Genomic DNA, 20,575 nt, shown 5'->3' with positions numbered 1-20,575 from the left:
CTGACATTATACTGGCTAAATTGGGAAACTTGTCTTTTTGAAACAAACTTTCTCCTGGAATCCACCTAAAGCCGTGGAGTAACATGAGAATCCAGCAGATCTCGAGGGACATTCTCCCAGTGTTTGAGGGAATCAGGACACTCCTGGACTTCTTCTGTTGAGTTATAATATTGTGTGTCAGTGCTGAACTTCTGAGTCATGAGGACCAATCATTCTTTATAGCCTTCAAGACCGACTTCCTTTTCTTTATTTTTCTTCCTTCTGTTTTCCTTAGTTTTTCCTACTTCACATTTATTTATTTCCTTTCTACTTTACTTTATTAATCTTTTCTTCAATTTCAATTTCTTCAATCCTGCAGCGATTCCTTCATTCGTTTTACTTTCCTCTCTTCTTTTTTCTACAATTTCCTCCCTTCCCTCCTTCTTTCATTTTTCATTGTTTTGCTTTATTCATTTTACCTTCCTTCCTTCTTTCCTTTCTTATTTTCTTCTACCATTTTCCTTTCTTTCTTCCTTCATTCCTTCCTACCTTCCTTCTTTCATTTTTTTATTTCTTTCTCTCTTTCCTTACTTCCTTCCTTAATTTTTCCTGCTTCTGTTTTGCTTCATTCATTTTACCTTCCTTCCTTTTTTTATTTCTTCTTTTTTTCTACCACTTCCTCATTCCTTCCTTCCTTCTTATTTTTTTCATTTGTCTTCCTTCCTTACTTCTCTTTCTCTTTTTTCTTCATCTTTTCTGCTTCTGTTTTGCTTCATTCATCGATTTTTACCTTCCTTCCTTTCTTTCCTTTCTTCTTTTTTACCATTTTCCTTCATTCCTTCCTACCCTCCTTCTTTCATTTTTAAATTTTCCTTCCTTCCTTCCTGCTGTCACTTTTTTCTGCTTGTTTTGCTTCATTTATTTAATCTTCCTTCTTTCCTTTCTTCTTTTTTTCTACCATTTCCTTCCCTCCCTTCATTATTTTCCCCTTCCTTAATCTTTTCTTCCTTCCGTTTTCCTTCCTTTCTTCATTTTTCCCTTCTGTTTTCTTTTCTTGATTCTTTTTCCTTTTCTCTTTTTCTTTCTGTCCCTTTCTCCTTTCTTTTTTCTTCCATTTTCCTTCACCAATTAAGCTGTTCCTTCCTTCCTTCTTTCTTCCCTTCCTTTATTTAATCCTTCTATCCTTCCTTCATCCTCCCATCCTCCCTCTCTTCTTTCCTCCCCATCCTGCCATATTCCTGTGGTTCCTCCATGTACAGTGGTTCTGTTGCTGTATCAGAGAAGCGTGTGCTCTATAGTCTCTAGATCTGGGCCAGTAAGTTGTTCTGAACCACTGTCCCCTTGATCAGAGCACTTTAACTCGGGTTGCTTCAAGAGGATTTTCCCTGTCAATTTAGTTTTAACTAAATTTTACATTTACATTTTTTAAAACATGATTTTCTTGTCCTCGTCTCCATCTGTTCTCTCTCTCTCCATCTCGTTCAGATCTCGTGACCTGTGATCCAGGACGAATGTGAGATCAGCACGTCTAAGCGAATGACCCGCTGACCTGTTAAACACTCTCACAGGGTCCTGTAAGACTCAGCTCACTGTGACCATCTCTGACTTTTGCCATTGCTCTAAATCTACATAAATCACATTGCTTTCCCATTTAAAGCAGAGGGATGAGGAAATGTCTTTAGTTTGGTGCTTCTTGATCAACCACAGAAAACAGTCTGAAAGAAAGACTTTATTGCTTCACGAGGGCGTTTTGGTGAGACAGCAGTTTCAGTTGTTACAACACTTTTCCAGAACCTTCCACTTAGATACAGTTTTCCTTGAAAACACACATCACAGAAGGTCCGTTGAAGATGCAGGGCTCTGTAAAGTCCCGTGGCATTGTGTGAGCTCTAAATTTACTTGACATTTCTGTTGGGCAACGACTGGCGATCATTGAAATTCTGTGTTAGTCACCTAAAATCCAACCACTAGCTTTTAAATACTGCTGTTTTTACTCAGAAAACAAAGGCGAAGACAACTAAAGTTGATGCTTATTGCTTAGTTTATTAACTTAAAGGTAAATCATATGCTGAAGGAGTTTAGAAATCTTGAAAGATTTCCTTTTTCTGTGATCAGCCTTTAAAATGCACAGTGCACAATTATGCATATAGTTCAAAACAACAACACAAACTATGTACAATTGACAAAGATATGATCTTCATTTTTATTGATTTTGTTTATTGATTTCCAAAACATTTATTGCATATATATTAGTCTGTTGCTTTGAAATAAGTGGAATATCATATAATCATGCTTGGACATCACAGCTCATGTTATGTATTAAAAATATTGTATATTTTGCCCGTTCTCGTCTCATAGCTTCATCAGATTCTGTTGTATTCTGGGGTGTTTCTAAGGTCTTTTGTATGGTTTCGAGGCGTTTTTGTTTCCTTCTTAGGTGATAAAAGTGATATTCATGTCTCTATATATGACTCCACTTTCCTTCAGATTGCATCTGGGGTTTTATTGTCTAGCTGGTGAAAACGGTGTCTGATATCTCCACACAAGTTTCAGTTCATTAATGTGATTTAGGGTTTCTGTTATGTTTGGATGTGTACAGTGTCAGATTTTCAGGTCTTCTCGACCCGGTTTGAGAGGGAGTCAATGGTAACAGCATCTGAAATGTAAGAATGTCTCTCAGTAAAAAGGCTGTTTGTGCTCGAGCCCTTCGACAAATCCATCTCTCCGTGACGTCCATTGAGCCGACAGCACAGTCTCCGTCCCATGATGGGGACGTTATCCAACACGCTTCTGTAAAATGACCCATGTTTATAGCAGTCCGCCCGACTCAGAAACCCTACAGGAATCCTCAGTGGAGTTATTATTACCATCGTTTCAAATCATGGGAATTCTCACATATTACAAAATAAACAATTAGAACATATTAACTGACCAAAGAACTGTTATGATTCCCAATAGGACGTCAAAAAGAATTTACAGCACACTTTTGTGATTACTCAAATTAATTAATTAATTATTTTTTTGTTCTTTAGCCATTTGTTTTTGTGTATTATATGCCTAAATATGCATGTATTTTGCTTATTAAAAATAAAATTGATGTGTACATTTTAAAATTGAATAAAAAAAATAAGACTTTTTTTAGGAAATCTTCAGGATTTTAAAACTCTTTCAGCATGTGATTTACATTCAAGTAGCAAGACTTTGTTTTAAATTAATTAGAATTATGATGATGTTTACACAATATCAGTATTATATCAATATGACAGGACTTTAAGAATCAAGTGATAAAAAAAAAAAAAATTCTCAGTTTATTTAGTAGGACCTTATTAGGATTCCTATTTTGTCCCATTATAGGATTCCAGTATAAATTCTGTACATCCCTGTAGTATTTCGGAGTTTTAAATAATAGTCATAGTTTATCAGAACACCTCATTGAGTGATTAACATTGCATTTTTTTATACATTATTTTTTTTTTTTAAAGGTTTTATTTCCAGTAGCCTTTTTTTTGTTGTTGCTGTAATACCTCACATGACCATGAGGAGGCGGTGGTCAGTTTCTTCCCATTTCATTTGAGAAAGGAGCTTTCCCTGACCTGACAGAAATTCTGCACTAATGCAGTGTGTGCTAAACATGCTTTCCACGCTTAACAAGTGTGACACGTTCCTCACAATTTCAAGCCAGTCATCTATAGAGAGGCTGAGGTATTTCCATAGCTCGTACCAGTCGGGCTGTGGTTCCAGTAAAGCCCAGAAGCTGATACGAGAGGAGACCTGGATTCACGGCGCTGTGGAACAGAAGGCCTTTGTTAATGAAACTCCTGCACGTCTGAGATAATGTCCCCTCCAAAACACTTAACAGCTTGTTTTTCATGTTCATTGAGTTCAAGTGATGTTTTTGTGATGGGAACTAATAGCTGCACTTCAAACAAGCTTTTGAAAGTGGTTCATTTACACTTTTGATTTTATTTGAAAGTGAAAACTATATCTTAAGTATTAACAAAAGCAGTTTATCAGTGATACTGAAATAACACTGGTGTTGGTCTTATTGCTTAGAAGTTTTGCACTGGATGAATTAATTTACTGTCCCGTAAATGGAAATTTAAAGGATGATTGTTTCTTAATTTCCACTTAAATAACCACTAATTGTATTTATTAATTAAACATTATTGGTTTTATTTATTTATTTTATAGTGTTATTTTATATATTTATTCAAGCTATTTTTAATAATTAGAAAATTATTATTTGTATGATTATGATTACTTTTCCTTTGTAAATTGTTATTTTTACTTTTAAATGAATAATGTTATTTAAGTTATTTAATTTGTTTGACATTGTTATTATTTATATCTATGTATTTTTGTTATATTTTGGTATTTTTTATTCTTTGTTAATTAATTATTTTTAAATAATTAATAATAATAATAAATTACCACTAATTTTAATTAATTAAATTTGTATTTAAAATGTTATTTTATTAATTGTTTATTTTTGTGTTCATTTAAATTATTTAAAAATTATTATTTATATTAATAATAAATAACCAATAGTTATTAATTACAGATTATTGGTTTTATTTATGCATTTTATTGTGTTATTTTCTTTTATTCTTTCGTGCTATTTTTATTAGTTAGAAAGTTATTTGTATGATTATGATTATTTATTTGTGCATTGTTGTCATTCATTTAATTTAAATGTTTTTTTAAGTTATTTAATTTATTAAACATTTGTTATTATTTATATCTGTGGATTTGAAGTTATATTTTTATTCTTTGTTTAAATTATTTTAAAATAATCACATTATAAAATCCTCATCATCAGAAATTGCCTGTATATTATGCAGTAAAAGTCTCAGATTTAAAGGGATGGTTTTCCTGAAAATGAAAATTCTGTCATAATTTACTCATCTGTCATTCCGAATCTGTGTGATTTTCATTGTTGACTTCTTGTCCCTGATCTCTGGCTCTCGATCCACGACTTGCGCTGTGAATGTGAGTGTTTGTCTTGATATTCTAGAAGGTAAATCCCGTCGCTGTGTGTGAGAGATTACAGAAAAGCTCTCAATCTGACCTTGTGACCTTTAACAGGCGAAAGGTTGTGTGTGGCCGTGGACGTCACAGGAGAAGCCCAGAAGCCCAGACGGGTATCAGCTTTAGCGTGAGAGAACGGGCCGACCTTTCGGCTCAGAGCGTCCCGGACACGTACAGCAGAGGTATAGGGTTCTGCGGAGAGAGAGCCTATAGACGCCTACAGTTACAGCCTACAGTTGAGTCCAGGCCAACACACACACACTGAACACCTTATACATGCAGAGAACACACACACTGAACACCTTATACATGCAGATCTTCGTTTGGAGCAATTGGAAATCATTATGAAGGGATTTTTCCTCTACTTTACCTTTGAAATCATTCGTTTTAATTGCTAAAAAAATAGTTAATATCTTAATAAAGATAATAGTTTTATGGATGTTTTTACTTTTTTATTCTTAGGTTAAGTTATATTGTAATTAAGATAACATAAATGTAATCTACACACACACACACACACACACATATATATATATATATATATATATATATATATATATATATAAACATACATACAGTATATTACATTTTTAAAACATAATTTTTTTTCATATTTATTGTGTAATTTACTTTTTTATAAACATTAAAACAAAATTAAAAAGCACAGATACATAGATATAATAATAATTATTATATCTATGTATCTGTGCTTTTTAATTTTGTTATAAAGTACAGATGCATAAATGTTATTTGTGTGTATGTAGGCTATATATATATATATATATATATATATATAGAGAGAGAGAGAGAGAGAGAGAGAGAGAGAGTTGTGGTCAGAATTAATGGCACCCCTGGTAAATATGATCAAAGATGGCTGTAAAAAAAACATTTAAATTTTTTATCCTTACGATCTTTCATTAAAAAAAATAGCAAAAATCGAACCTTTCATTGAAGTAAAATAATTGAAAGTGGGGGGGAAATCACATTATGAAATAAATGTTTTTCTCTAAAACACGTTGGGAACAATTATTTGCCCTCTTTTATTAAATACTTTTTTCAACCTCCTTTTTCCAAGAGAACAGCTCTGAGTCTTCTCCTATAATGCCGGATGAGTTTGGAGAACACCGGACAAGAGATCAGAGACCATTCCTCTATACAGAATCTCTCCAGATCCTGCAGATTCCCAGATCAGTGTTGGTGCTTCTCCTCTTCAGTTCAGCCCACTCCTCTTGGGTTCAGGTCAGGGACTGGGATGGCCATTGCTGATGCTTGGTTCCCTTTCAAGGGAACTTCGAGCTGCGTCGAGACGCGGTGGGAACGCTCTGCGTGATTGCGTCGTGAAGCACGTGTATAATCAGTCCAATGGAAAGACGAGACGTCATAGGCGGGTGACGTCATCGACCAGGAAGCTATAAAGCACCCCTGCGACAGACCGTGGCAGCTTTCTGTGCCTTCAGCAAGCGATCTGTGTATTCTGTCCTTGTCATATTTATTGTTGTCTGTCAAGTTGCAATATATATATTTATTATGGCAAAAGAGAGCAAGCAAGTGTTGTGTTGTTCCCTCCCCACGTTATATCACGGGTGGGGACACACACTTCAGCTTTGTGTTGCTTGTTTGGGAGTGGAGCATGCCAACAGTCAGTTCTCGAGGGGGCTGACTGTGAGCATTGCGAGAAGCTGTCCGTGAGGACGCTCCGCTCCCGTCGGCCGTTCTTCGAGGAGGACGGTTCGGTGCGCGCGCCCCGAGGCGCGGGTCCCGCTGCTGCCGAGGCACGGCGTCGACGCGCATCTTGGGGATCGCAAATGGTTCTAACAAACACCTGTTCGATCCACGTGCCTTATCTCGGGGAGAAGCACGCTCTGCGGTTTCTCCTCCCCGGGATGAGGCACTCATGCTGCGATTTCCAGTTCCGAGGAATTGGTATCGTTAGTGTTTTTGTTTAAAAATAAATAAATAAATAAAAGAAAATAAGGCAGATGTTTATGAGTTTTCAATAAATAAATAAACAAGTCAGCTCATAACTCTGTTGAATAAAGAGGAGCTTATAAAAGGAGGTTTTATATAATGCTGTTGCTAAGTTAAATATTACTGGCCAGCCGAACATATATGAGAGTGAAAGTATAAGGAAAACTCTATATCTCAGCCTCCTCGTCGGGGAGTGCCGTTTTTTCCCTATCTCCACACTCTGAGGTGTCGAGATCGTGGAATAAACCGGTTTCTGTTTATGTATTTTATCCCTAAACTTCTACTATAGTAATGTTATGGGTATTAAGTATTATGGTATGACAGTGCCTCGGGTTAAAGAGACGCTTGCGAGCTATCTCTCTCCCGTGTTGGTGTCATAATAACCCCGACGTTACCCACCAGCCACCATAAATAATAGATAAATATTATTAGGCAGCACTGGTAGGTAAAATGTATAAGCATGGATTAATGTGAGGATGTAACAGCACTGACGCTATTTGAGAATTGCGTCGCGCAACAGATAAACTATACCGGGGAGGGACAGTTTCGAGAAATCGTTTCTCCTCGGCGTCCTCTTGGGCGACTCTCTGAGGAGGGTCGCAGCGCTGCCAGTTCGGTTGTTTCCTGCTGGTGGCCACGGAGTGTTATATTTATATATATATATATATATATAGTTTTTCTGATGTAAAGAAAAATTAAGATAAAATATGTCTTTTCTTCTGGACGCTCGAAGACGAAGAAATAAACTCTTCAGTGGCGTTCCAAAGGTTTCTTCCTCACCGATCTAACGTTCCTGAGACTGCTGGGCGGGAGCAGTCTCAGCATACTTAAGCTCCTCGCAGCATAGAGTGCGGTAAAACAAAGATTCGCCATTCGGGCTCATCCACAATCGATGGGGACCTGGGTGGCGGTCACAGTCTAGCCAGTTAGAGATATGCAAGATCTGAGGACTGTTTTATCTCTAAAATAGCTAAAAATGGAAGAAGCCCTGACGCCGAGGCTGCAGGCTTCTGAGGGTGGTCCCCTCCGGGGTAGGGACGGTTTTGAGAAATCGTTTCTCCTCGGCGCCCTCTGGGGTGCGACTCTCTGAGGAGGGTCGCAACGCTGGCTGTTCGGTTTTTCTGCCGGTTCGCCGTTTCAGGACACCGAGGTGTCAGCGTCCCCAAACGATCCTCCGAGGAGGGTCGTAGAGCAGTCATTTCGGTTTCCCTGCCGGTTCGCCGTTTCAGGGCGCCGAGGTGCCTGCTTTTTTCCAGCGATCCTCCGAGGAGGGTCGTCGGAACAAAGCTAGTTAGAGGTAGGCAAGATCTGAGGACTGTCGTTATCTCTATTAAAACTTAGACAAGAAGTCCTGACGCTGAGGCTATCAGGCTTCTGAAGGTTTCCCCGGGGCAGGGACGGTTTTGAGAAATCGTTTCTCCTCGGCACCCTCTGGGGTGCGACTCTCTGAGGAGGGTCGCAGCGCTGCCAGTTCGGTTGTTCCCTGCCGGTTCTCCGTTCAGGGCACCGAGGTGTCAGCGTCCCCATACGATCCTCCGAGGAGGGGCGTAGAACGGTCAGTTTGGTTGTTCCCTGCCGGTTCGCCGCTTCAGGGCACCAAAGTGACTGTTCAACCAAATCCAGAGGCCAGTCTCGAGAGACTGGTTCTCCTAGTAGAATTTCTGGCAGCGTGGAAACTACTGCCATATATTTCTCAGTGGGTCCTGCACACTTTAGAAAAGGGTTTCAGAATTCAGTTCGGTTCTCGTCCGCACAGATTTCTAGAGGTCCTCCCCACAGGGGTGGACCCCGAGCAGGCTCTGGTTATGGAGCAGGAAGTACTGACACTTCTGCAAAAGGAGCTATAGAAGGGGTTTCTCCTCCCAGCAGACAGTCAGGGTTTTACAGCCGTTACTTCATTGTTCCGAAAGAGGATGAGGGGTTGCGTCCTATTCTAGACCTGCGTCAATTAAACAGCAGGTTTCAGAATCTCAAGTTCAAAGTATGCTATACGCTAAAATGATTGTCACAGATTCAGTCCGAGGACTGGTTTGTCACAATAGACTTGAAGGACGCTTACTTATCTATCCATCCTCATATCACAGGAGGTTCCTGAGGTTTGCTTTCGGGGGCGAAGCATACCAGTATTGGGTTCTTCCCTTCGGCCTAGGTTTATCACCCCGCATCTTTACAAAATGCGTGGATGCAACTCTGGCTCCTTTGAGACTCCAGGGCATTCGCGTATTATACTTTATCTACGATTGGTTGATTTTAGCTCAGTCCGAGCAGTTGGCGGTTCGGCATCGAGATGTCGTTCTGTCTCACATAAAGAGGTTGGGGTTGTGGCTCAACGCCAAGAAGAGTGTGCTCCTCCCAGCTCAGAGGACCACTTTTCTGGGTGTTTTATGGGATTCGACAATAATGCAAGCACGTCTGTCTCCTGCACGTATTTCTGCGATTCTCACAGCCGTAAAGGGGATAAAACTAGGCCAGTCACTCACTGTGAAACAGTTTCAGAGACTGTTGGGGCTCATGGCAGCTGCGTCCAACGTAATCACTTTTGGCCTTTTGTACATGAGACTTTTGCAGTGGCTCAGGATCAAGGGGTTTTCTCCGAGGGGAAATCCATTTCGCACGATCAAGGTCACGCGGCGATGCCTTCGTGCCTTGGTCATGTGGAAGAAACCTTGGTTCCTCGCCCAGGGCCCAGTGCTGGGGGCTTCTTGTCGACGCGTAACGCTTTCGACGGATGCTTCCCTCACGGGATGGGGGGCGGTCATGAGTGGCCGCTCAGCGAAAGGTCTTTGCAGGACCATCAACGTTCTTGCCACATAAATCGGCTAGAAATGATGGCGGTATTTCGAGCTCTCAAATACTTCCTGCCAGACCTGAGAGGTCACCATGTGCTTGTCCTTCCGGACAACACACTGATGGTCTCGTATATCAGAGCAGATATCCTGTTGAGGCAGGGGCTGAGGCCCGGGGAATGGGGACTTCACCCCAAGGTGGTGGAGCTCCTTTAGGAGAACTTCGGTCGAAACTCAAGTCTACCTTTCGCATCGTTTATACAACGCATTGCCCATTTGGTTCTCCCTGATGCATCCAGCTCTGCTTGAACTGGATGCAACGTATTAGGTGTGGTTGAGGCTACACCTGTACGCATTTCCTGATATCTTTGCTCCTGGGAGTTACTCTCTTCCGGAGTTATGGATACTATGGGCTCGGCCTCTGAGGGGGCCCAGCTCATAGATTCAGGTCTCTCGACTGAGGTCGTGGAGACCATACTCCAGTCTAGAGCTCCCTCCACGAGAAGACTGAATATGCATTGAAATGGAAACTGTTCTCTGCCTGGTGTGGAGAATGCCTTCTGAATCTTGGTATCTGCCCTATGGTACAGTACTTGATTTCTGCAATGAATGTTTCTTTGCTGGGTTATCTCTGAGGAGAGATCCTTATTTCATCTTCTCCGTGGTACTTGAGGCTGGGGCCTGCACGTACTTGGATTTGCACCTGGTATGGTGATAGTCTTCCTCACCCCTTGCCGGGTTGTATTCCTACTAAATTTGTGGGTCATTTGTGCTGCAGGCCTTCTGTCCTCCACCTTAATACAAGCCAGATCAGGAAGAACTTAATCTGTTTTGCCCTGTCCGGGCTCTTGGATGCTTATGTCCACAGAGCTGCAACCTGTGGCATATATATAAGAGCAGTTATTTGTCTGCTTCAGGTTACCTAAGATAGGTTGCCCTGCATCTAAACAGATAATGAGCAAGTGAGTAGTTGAGGCTATCTCACTTGCTTATGAAGCGGCCGGACAGCCTTCACCTTTGGCTGTCCCGGCCCATTCTACCAGGAGTATGGCTGCCTCTAAGGCTTTATTATCAGGAGTTTCACTCTGACATCTGTAATGCGGCAGGCAGGTCCTCACCGCATACATTTGTTAGATTTTATGACTTGGACCTAGGCTCCACTCCAGGGTCTAGGGTGCTTGTTTCCTAGTATGCGCATGGTCTTCATACAGAACAGGCATTTGTCATATGGCATCGTGGGTATAGGGTTCCCACCGCGTCTCGACGCAGCTCGAAGTTCCCTTGAAAGGGAACGTCTCAGGTTACGTATGTAACCCTGGTTCCCTGAGAGGGAACGAGACGCTGCGTCGCCTTGCCATACTCCCTGCATGCCTGTGATCGACTTGCTTCGGCTTACAGAAGCTGCCACGGTCTGTCGCAGGGGTGCTTTATAGCTTCCTGGTCGATGACGTCACCCGCCTATGACGTCTCGTCTTTCCATTGGACTGATTATACACGTGCTTCACGACGCAATCACGCAGAGCGTTCCCACCGCGTCTCGACGCAGCGTCTCGTTCCCTCTCAGGGAACCAGGGTTACATACGTAACCTGAGACGTTTTGTGCTCAGTGACACATTTTTGTGTTGATTGTGATGTTTGTTTTTGGATCACTGTCCTGTTGGAGGATCTGAACATGGCCCGTTATAAGATGTCTAGCAGAGGCTGTCCGGTTTTGATTTTTATCTGTTGGTATTTGATCAAATCCATAATACCATGTGTATCTGAACAAGATGTCAAGGACCTCCAGCAGAAAATGAGACCCACAGTATTAAAGTTACAGCAGAGTATTTCATTTTACACATGGGTACTGTTTTATCCCTGTATAAACCAAACCCATATTAAGTGTTTGCTGCCAAAAAAGCTATTTTTTGTTTGTTCCCAAACAAATTGTTCCCAATGGTTTTTGGAGAAAAACATTTATTTCATAATGTGATTTTCCCCCCACTTTCAATTATTTTACTTCAAAGGTTAGATTTTTGCATAAAAATAAAAATAATATATATATATATCAAAAGGTTTATATATCAAAAATTGTTTATACAATGCAGATGTATTTTTTTACAACCATCTTTGATCATATTTACCAAGGGGCAAATCATTTTTCATCTATTAAACATTATTACTATATCTGCATCTGTGCTTAATTTAGTTAAAAAGCACAGATGCATAATTGTGATATATATATATACACTACCGTTCAAAAGTTTGGGGTCAGTAAGATTTTCAATGTTTTAAAAAAAAGTATCTTCTGCTCATCAAGGCTGCATTTATTTGATAAAAAACAATAAAAAAAAAAAAACAGTAATATTGTGAAATATTATGACAATTTAAAATGACTGTTTTCTATTTTAATATATTTTAAAGTGTAATTTATTCCTGTGATCAAAGCTGAATTTTCAGCATCATTACTCCAGTCTTCAGTGTCACATGATCCTTCAGAAATCATTCTAATATGCTGATTTGATGCTCAAGAAACATTCATTATTATTATCAATGTTGAAAACTGTTGTGTACAAATTTTTTTTCAAAATTCTTTGATGAATAGAAAGTTCAAAAGAACAGCATTTATTTAAAATAGAATATTTTCTAACATTATAAATGTCTTTACTGTAACTTTTGATCAGTTTAACTCATCCTTGATGAATAAAAGTATTGATTTATTTGTATTTCTTTCCCCCAAAATAAATTTCAAATTCTTACTGACCCCAAACTTTTGAAGGGTAGCGTTTAATGTTACAGAAGCTTTAGATTTCAGATAAATGCTGTTCTTTTGAACTTTCTATTCATCAAAGAATTTTGAACAAAAATTGTACACAACTGTTTTCAACATTTATGATAATAATGAATGTTTCTTGAGCATCAAATCATCATATTAGAGTGATTTCTGAAGGATCATGTGACACTGAAGACTGGAGTAATGATGCTGAAAATTCAGCTTTGATCACAGGAATAAATTACACTTTACTGAATATTCACATAGAAAACAGCTGTTTTAAATTGTCATAATATTTCACAATATTACTGTTTTTGTTTGTATTTTTAATCAAATAAATGCAGCCTTGGTGAGCAGAAGAGACTTCTTTTAAAAACATAAAAAATCTTACTGACCCCAAACTTTTGAACGGTAGTGTGTATATATATATATATTTTTTTTTTTATTGTTTGAACTTATGCATTATTTTTTCATATTTACAATGTTATTTATTCTTATTTGTTCTCATGCTATTTTTAATTTTTAATCTTATTTTTATGATTATAATTATTATTTTCTATATGCAATGTTGTTTACTTTATTATTTTATTTTTTAATTCATTTATTCTTTGTTAATTTCACATACTTATATAGTATGTTTATGAGCATTTTTGTACTTGAATATTATTTTATTTCAAGTTACACATTTTGTTGTATTTACTAAAGTAAAATATAGTATATCATTATTATGCAAAATAATATTTCATATTCCGTGTTAACCAAAGACCAAAGCATAATGAAGACACACTGTATTTCTATTTAGCATATTCATTGCTTTTTATTTAGGGGTACAATAAAAAGAAAGAAATGTTTCAGAATCACATGTTATTGATTGTAATATTTGTAAATTCAACAATGTTAAATACTTTGCGTATAAAAAAAAGTAACTGAAAACAAAGAGAGAAACACTTTTGATTGAAACACTGTCATTGTGAGGAGAGCGAAGGCTAGGATCATGGCACATCTGAGGATGCCAGCACCAGTTTCTCATCAACTCTGAGATGTTTAGATTCAGATCTATCCTAGAATTAATCAAGCAAAAAAAAGAGCCATCTATAAATTTTCATAGTGTAACAATATCATAGTCTGATCTAAAACGAAATCAATCCTATAAAGTGTCCAGGTCAGCCTTGCCTCTGGGTAAAGTCTGAAGAGTATTTGGCAAGCGCAACTGTAGCTCACATTAACAGAGACCTCACAGAAAACTCCCATGAGGCCGCAGAACCATTCACACACACACACACACGCACACACACACACACACACACACACACACACACACACACACACACACACACACACACACACACACACACACACACACACACGGATCAGGACATCACAGAGGATAAAGTCTAATTCAAGATTCTCAAAACAAAAAATGCCACTGAAAACATAAACCGTATAGTTATTTTTCTGCTTCTTCTGTCACTGCCACGTCATTGCAGCTCTGCCCTGTTTCTCTCCACAGTTCACGCCTCAGGGACGGAGGTTTCTTGATCTCTTCTTTGAGGCGGACACGGGCTTGCTCCGCTTGCGTGCTGCTGATGCATTATGGGATTTGGTGGCGCGCTGCTGGACTGGGACTGGAGCGGGTTTGACAGCCGCCACCGCTGCCTCATCTGAGTCTGGAGCTTCCTCTTCTGTACAGAGAGAGAGAGAGAGAGAGAGAGAGAGAGAGAGAGAGAGAGAGAGAGAGAGAGAGAGAGAGGGAGTGTATGTGTGAGAGAGAGGGAGAGAGAGAGAGAGAGAGAGAGAGAGAGAGAGAGTGAGAGAGAGAGAGAGAGAGAGAGAGAGAGTGAGAGAGAGAGAGAGAGAGAGAGTGAGAGAGAGAGAGAGAGAGAGAGAGAGAGAGAGAGTGTGAGAGAGAGAGAGAGAGAGAGAGAGAGAGAGAGAGAGAGAGAGAGAGAGAGGTGAGAGAGAGAGAGAGAGAGGTGAGACGGATGCTTTACATCTCATTCAGTTATTAAGATTCACTGATTGCATGTGTGTGTTTATGATGTGATATTTACCATCATTTTCTTCCATACTGGATTTGGCTGCATCTAAAGATAAAAAAAAAAAAAGAAAAATGCATGAGACACATGGGACTTTAGGAGCAAAATTGCCCGGTCATAATTCACCCTTGTCAAATTGTGAAAGTGACATAAATAAATAAAATGAAATAATACAATTTACAATACAAATACAATTTATACATTAGTTTTATCCATATTTATTATTTTATTCATTTATTTTTTCATGCTATTTTAATTATTACAACATGATTATTTTTTATTTATGCATTGGGATTTCAGGAGTGAAATATCTGGTCATATTTCAGCCTGAAATGAAATTTAAAAATAATAATAATAAATTATGTTTGGCATATAAAATGGATCTTAGGATCATATCTTTTAGAAAATTAAATAAATAAAATTAACAATACAAATAAATAAATACATGTAATACAACCTTTTTTTTTTTTTATTGGCATGAATTAAATTTAACACTACCATGGTGTATGAATACTTTACTATTTAAATAAATCATAACAGCAATGAGATTGAGAATATTTGTTTTTGTATTACAATATTGAGAATTTTGGTGGAAAATGTGCTTAAATGTCATGCCAATAATGTCATGCAAAAATCTCAGTCTCAAGTCTATATTTGTATGCAAAAAAAAAAAATTTTTTTTTCCTCTTATTTTTAGGGTGAAATGTGACCTGGACATTCTGGATGTTCCTGCACTGGCTACAGTAAAAACTGGACTAAATATAACATATCACACATAATAAAAACGGACTCACCAGCTTTGGGCACGTCGTTTACTTGAGGTGCTAAAAAAAAAAAAGAGAGACTCGTGTCAGTTTTTGGACCATATTCGCTTTCAGTTCATTAGTTGTAACTATATGTTCTTATGGTTCACCCTTCTGACACTCACCGCTGTTCCCCGCCTCAGCACTGGTGCTGCTGGCATCTAAATGACACAAAACACATTTATTTTTAATTGTCTAATACTTTTTATTTCTGAACAATTGCCATGGTTCTTTCTTTAGGCTACCTGCGGCTGCTCCGTTGTAATACAGAAGCTCATCTGAAGCCATAAGAAAGAGAAATCACAAAATGAGATCTCCTTAATATCTCAGTGGATTATCATAGACTGCTCTGAGATTAAATGAAGAGCAAATTTAACTCTGAGCAACAAAATTTCCTCTGGGTAGATCAGAATAGAGAAAATAAAAGTTTGTTTAGTCACCACTAGATGGCAGACTTGTAAAGTTTATTCAAATTGATTAAAACTACAAACGCGAATAAAAACTGTTGAAAAACTACAAACATGGCGGATGTGCAAGTCCGACGGTTAAGCAGAGCGGTTTAGATAAAGGGGTTTGAATGTTAATAATCAGTCTCTAACCTGACGAAAATATGTTTATCCAATGTTATCCACATTATATTTAATCTGCAACAGCATTGTAAACTTTTATAAAGATCCATGTGGTCATTAACTCTTAAATGCATCATAATGCAAACACAAGAGGAGAGTCTCCACAGGAAAAACACACGACTGGCAGAGCAACATGCTACTACATTTCTTTACGCAAGTATGACGAAGTAGTATGTCCCAATTTAGCTTACATACTCAAAAGTATGTAGTTTTTCTTCACAAAAATAGTGCATGCTTTTAGGGCATAGTTTAAGCAGGCAAACTGGGATGCAACATTGGTGTTTCATTATGTTCTTTAACGTGCCAGAACCTGCTTTCCTAAAGAACTAGAGGATAAAAAGTTCTTTGTGAAAATGAATAGTAAAAATCTTCTCTTGTGTTCAAGAGTTCAAACGCTCTAACAGGCAGAAGGCCTGGGTTAAACCCTTCAGTTTATCCCTAAGAGCAAACACTTGTCAAACACTTTGTTTAACTAACAATCATTCTCTCTCATTTATCAGGATCATCAACCAGTCTGGTTCACAAATCAAGGGTACGGTCTAATCCTTCCATGCACAACATTCAGAGCTAACCCTCTCTCATCTGCTTCTGTCCTACCCTGTGAAGGAGTGATCACTCACCGTTGGGCAGGTCGGGTGAGACCAGGTTCATGCTTTCTGTGAATGAAAACACAAGACACTGCAGTGAAGACAGAATACAGACTGACTCCAAAACAGAGAGAGAGAGAGAGAGAGAGAGAGAAACTCACCAGTTGGAGCTTCATCTGAGGTTGAATCATGATCTGTGGGTTAATAGAGGGATTCTTAGTTCTTAGTTTTATTTTATTTCATAGATTTGCATGCAACATGTTTTAATGTTACTGGTTTTATGATTTATGATTACCTGTGGCAAACATGGCTTGGGACCCCCCTTCAGCTACAAAAGAAAAACAGATAGGAAATGGTCGTTTTTAAACAATCAATAGTATCTTAGTCACTTTCGTATTTACAGAGATTTAAACAGATTCATCATATTAAATTGTAAAACTTCTTTTAACAAAATATATGTTTATACTATACTAAATTATTAACCATGCAATTCTTGAGTGTTTAAAGAAATTCTAAACTCTGAATTTAAATAATTATTCACTGATATGATGTTCTATATATTTGTGGCTTCTTTTTATTAACTGTCTTATATAAAACTATTTTCTCTTTCACCTGCTTCAAGGTCCGCTTCAACCAGTACCAGCACCAATGAGCAGAGGATGAGAATGTTCCTGTGACAAAAGACACAAATAAATCATTTCATGAGACAATAAATCTGTCTTATAAATAAGCAGGTAAGGACCAAGCTGACAGTGAGCGTTCTCGCATCTTTAGCTAATGCTCTGGCAAGGTTCTCTCAACATTATGAACAAACATTATTCCAGTAACATTAATAGAATGTTTGTTCCAAGTTATCAGGTATTTAATATTGTTCTTAAAATGTTAGCACAAAAACATTAATTTTTTTTCTGAGATGCTTTAGTTGGATGTTCAGTTTTTTGTAGTTTTTTTTTTTTATGTTACTACTTGTTTCAGAACGTTCAGAGAACATTCAAAAGCAACATTACTGTAACGTTCGCAGAATGATAACATTGAATGTTCCCGTAATGTTTAGATAACCAAGAAAAATAAAACGGTTTTGAACGGTCAGTGAACATTCAGAAATAACGGTTTCATAACTTAATGAGAACATTAGCGAAACGTTCATAGAACATATTTTTATTATTTTGCATCTATTCTATATGTAGTGAAAGTGTTTAATAATGTGTAATGTATTCATGCAGTTGAAGTCAAGGCATGCAATATTCACAGATGACAGCATCTGGATTTATGATTGTTTCATTTCTTCTTCTTTTTTTAACTCTCTATATTTGATTGTCAGCTCCAAAATGTGTTTTTATATTTAGAAAGCACACAGTATCCTATATTAAAGTGCATGTTCCGAAACGTGTTTAAATATTAAAACATAATATCATCTATAATGTATAATAATTACTCTGTAAATTAATTTGGTGGAACCATTTTAGTGAATTCAAGCTTTATGCCTTTACACAATGGCATACAGTACATAAACAATTTAGACCCTCAATGTTCTGAATGTGTGATAGTGATAATAAATCGGATGTGTTTGCGTTGTGAGAGATGTAGAGTTACCTGGTCAGCATGGCTGGAGGTGAGAGACTGGGTCCGGTGGTGTACAGTACACAGTGTAGTATTGCACATGAACTGGTCCTGTTGCGACAGCAGCCGTCAAGGCTTTTATACCTCCTCAAAGGCCATTGAGAATGTGGGAGGGGAGGGTCTCTTATTGTGAAAGAGAAGACGTGGAAAAAAAACGCTTCATCTTGGATTACATTAATTGCATGGCTTAATGTAAGGATTGATATGTCTCCTTCCCATGTACATTCCCACTGAAGGATTCTCTCTCGCCTCCGTTAAAAGGGAAAATCTTTACCTCACAGTGAACCTTTTGTTATGTTGAAATGTTTCTCTCCCGCCAAAACAAAAAAAGAAGTCCTGCAAGTGGAAGGTTCAGGTGAAGCGCCATACCAATGCCAAGGTCATGATAGTTGCCCGCCCGTGACCTGGCGATCGCGCCGTGTTGACATGCGCTCAATGCTGGGGATTCCCTGGGTCACTGAGGCCAGTATTTGGGGAGAAATGCAAACCTAATTGCTCTGTAAAGCAATAGCGAGCTGGCAGGGCATAAATAGAATTTTTCCTCTTTAAAAGGTTGGTGTTGGGGAAATGGCGCTTGTTTTTTTGGCCTCTTGTTGTCCAGATGCCAGCGATAAGGTTGCTACTGATGGAGGTATTAGTGCTCAGTGCTGCGGGAGAGACTCTGGGATCTGTGTTCAGGAAATTCCACTTTTCCCCCCCTAGCTTTCCTTGAGATTAATTTTGAGAGAAAGACAGTGTCGGGTAACATCCTGGGCCAAACACATGACCTGTCGGTTTTTTAGGTACAGTGAGTTCCAGAAATGTTACCAAAAGGTCGGGAATTTACCCACAAAGGTTGGAAATCTACCCCAAGGTCAGGTTTAGACTCGGAAAGAGTTGGGATTCGAGCCGTATGATGTAACAAAGGGACTCCGTGATGACTTCGAGATACGTTTCCGAAACTATTCTAAATGTCAACGATCAGAATAAAGCACGTACCAAAAAAAGTTAATAAACACAAGAACAAAAGTAAAAACATGTCCATTAAGTTATGAAAATGGTTTTGTTATAATATTCTCTTAGCGTTCAGAAAAAGTCAAGGTTCTTCTTTTTTTTTATCATGTTGAATGTTCTCTGAATATGTAACAAGTAGTAACATTTTAAAAACGTTAGACAAACATCCAACTAAAACGTTTCAGAAAAAAGCTTTCCATGATAGTGTTTTTGTGGTAATGTTTTGAGAACAATATTTAATACCAGATAACTTTGAACAAACGTTATGTTAACGTTACTGGAAGAATGTTTGTTCAAGAGAACCTTGCCAGAACGTTAGCTAAAGTTCTAAGATCGTTCCCTGTTAGCTGGGGAAGGTTTGGTCACATTAGTGGAACTTTGCATGCAATATACACTCCCCGGACAAAACAATCGTGGTTCGGATTTAAATAGGCAAATCCTTGATTGTATGATTATTGCAGTGATTATTATGTTTCTAGCTTGTTATATGTTTGGGAACAGTTCTTCTAACCCTAATTGATGAAGTGTGTAGCTTTTCATTTCTCAAACAACCATGTAGAAAGACACATCATGACCATATTGCAGGACAATGTCAAGATTCATCAGGCTCAGATTGTGAAAGAATGATTGTGAGGAGCTTGAAGAATCATTTCCAGATCTTAAATTCATTGAAAGTCTTTGGGATGTGCTGGAGGAGACTTTACAGAGAGCTGGGCTCTTGCATTGTCAATACAAGATCTTGACCAAACATTGATGCACCTCTTCTTGATGGAAGTAAATGTTGTGATGTGATTTCCATCAAGAGATGCATCAATGTTTGGTCAAGACATGGTTGTTTAAGAAATTAAAAGTTACACACTCCATCAGTTAGGGTTAGAAGAACTGTTGCCAAACATATAACATGCTAGAAACATAATTATCACAGCAATAATCATCCAATTTATTTTGGGGGCCGGGCAATGTTTGTTCATTGTTGTCAGTAGTGTTAGTGATATATGAAGCACTGCTCACACACAGCAGTCACTTTCAAACCAAGCAGCTTTTTGATGGTCAACACGACAACTTTGCATGGCCAACTTGGATATGAGCAAAATCGAAATGTTCGCCCTCACGCAAACTCACAGTCATGCAGATTCCTTTTGGACTGACTGGATTTCGCCACAGTAGCCGCACCTTAAGGCTGGAGTTGGCTATACTTAACAACTTGGGAACATGTATTGTTAACCACTATAGTACACTTGCTGACATGGTAAGTTGTTACTGAGAAAAACTGGGCATCATTCACTAAACGACAGAGCATCATTCACACACTACCGCCATGACTTTTCAAGTTGTTTCAAAAGCAACAAACTTGCGCAGAAACTTGTGCCTTGTTGCTAGGAGACGTGTGACAA

The 20,575-nt window shown here is 38.3% G+C and overlaps 1 protein-coding gene across 3 annotated transcripts; it reads right to left on the bottom strand.

Moving 5' to 3' along the window:
• Nucleotides 1-13,343: 13,343 nt before the first annotated feature.
• LOC309511664 (uncharacterized protein) lies at nt 13,344-18,838 on the bottom strand. Of its 3 annotated transcripts, XR_014210748.1 has the most exons (11): nt 18,162-18,838; nt 17,181-17,239; nt 16,864-16,896; nt 16,730-16,762; nt 16,602-16,637; nt 15,598-15,630; nt 15,478-15,513; nt 15,344-15,373; nt 14,565-14,597; nt 13,809-14,195; nt 13,344-13,757 (listed from the first exon to the last, which is right to left on the bottom strand). XR_014210748.1 is itself a non-coding variant. In XM_082186890.1 (10 exons), the coding sequence occupies exons 1-10, from the start codon at nt 18,170-18,172 to the stop codon at nt 14,032-14,034; spliced, it is 468 nt and encodes a 155-aa protein (XP_082043016.1). In that variant the 5' UTR covers nt 18,173-18,838; the 3' UTR covers nt 13,344-14,031. The 3 variants fall into 3 exon arrangements, 2 of the variants coding, with proteins under 2 accessions (XP_082043016.1, XP_082043017.1); XM_082186890.1 differs by having other exon boundaries at nt 13,344-14,195; XM_082186891.1 differs by lacking the exon at nt 15,598-15,630 and having other exon boundaries at nt 13,344-14,195.
• Between the last annotated feature and the right edge of the window lie 1,737 nt (nt 18,839-20,575).

The sequence above is a fragment of the Leuciscus leuciscus genome, assembly GCF_965113295.1.
Source record: "Leuciscus leuciscus genome assembly, chromosome: 12".
Taxonomy (NCBI): domain Eukaryota; kingdom Metazoa; phylum Chordata; class Actinopteri; order Cypriniformes; family Leuciscidae; genus Leuciscus; species Leuciscus leuciscus.
Note: the sequence above shows the minus strand (reverse complement) of the source record. Positions and strands in the feature narration are given on the sequence as shown.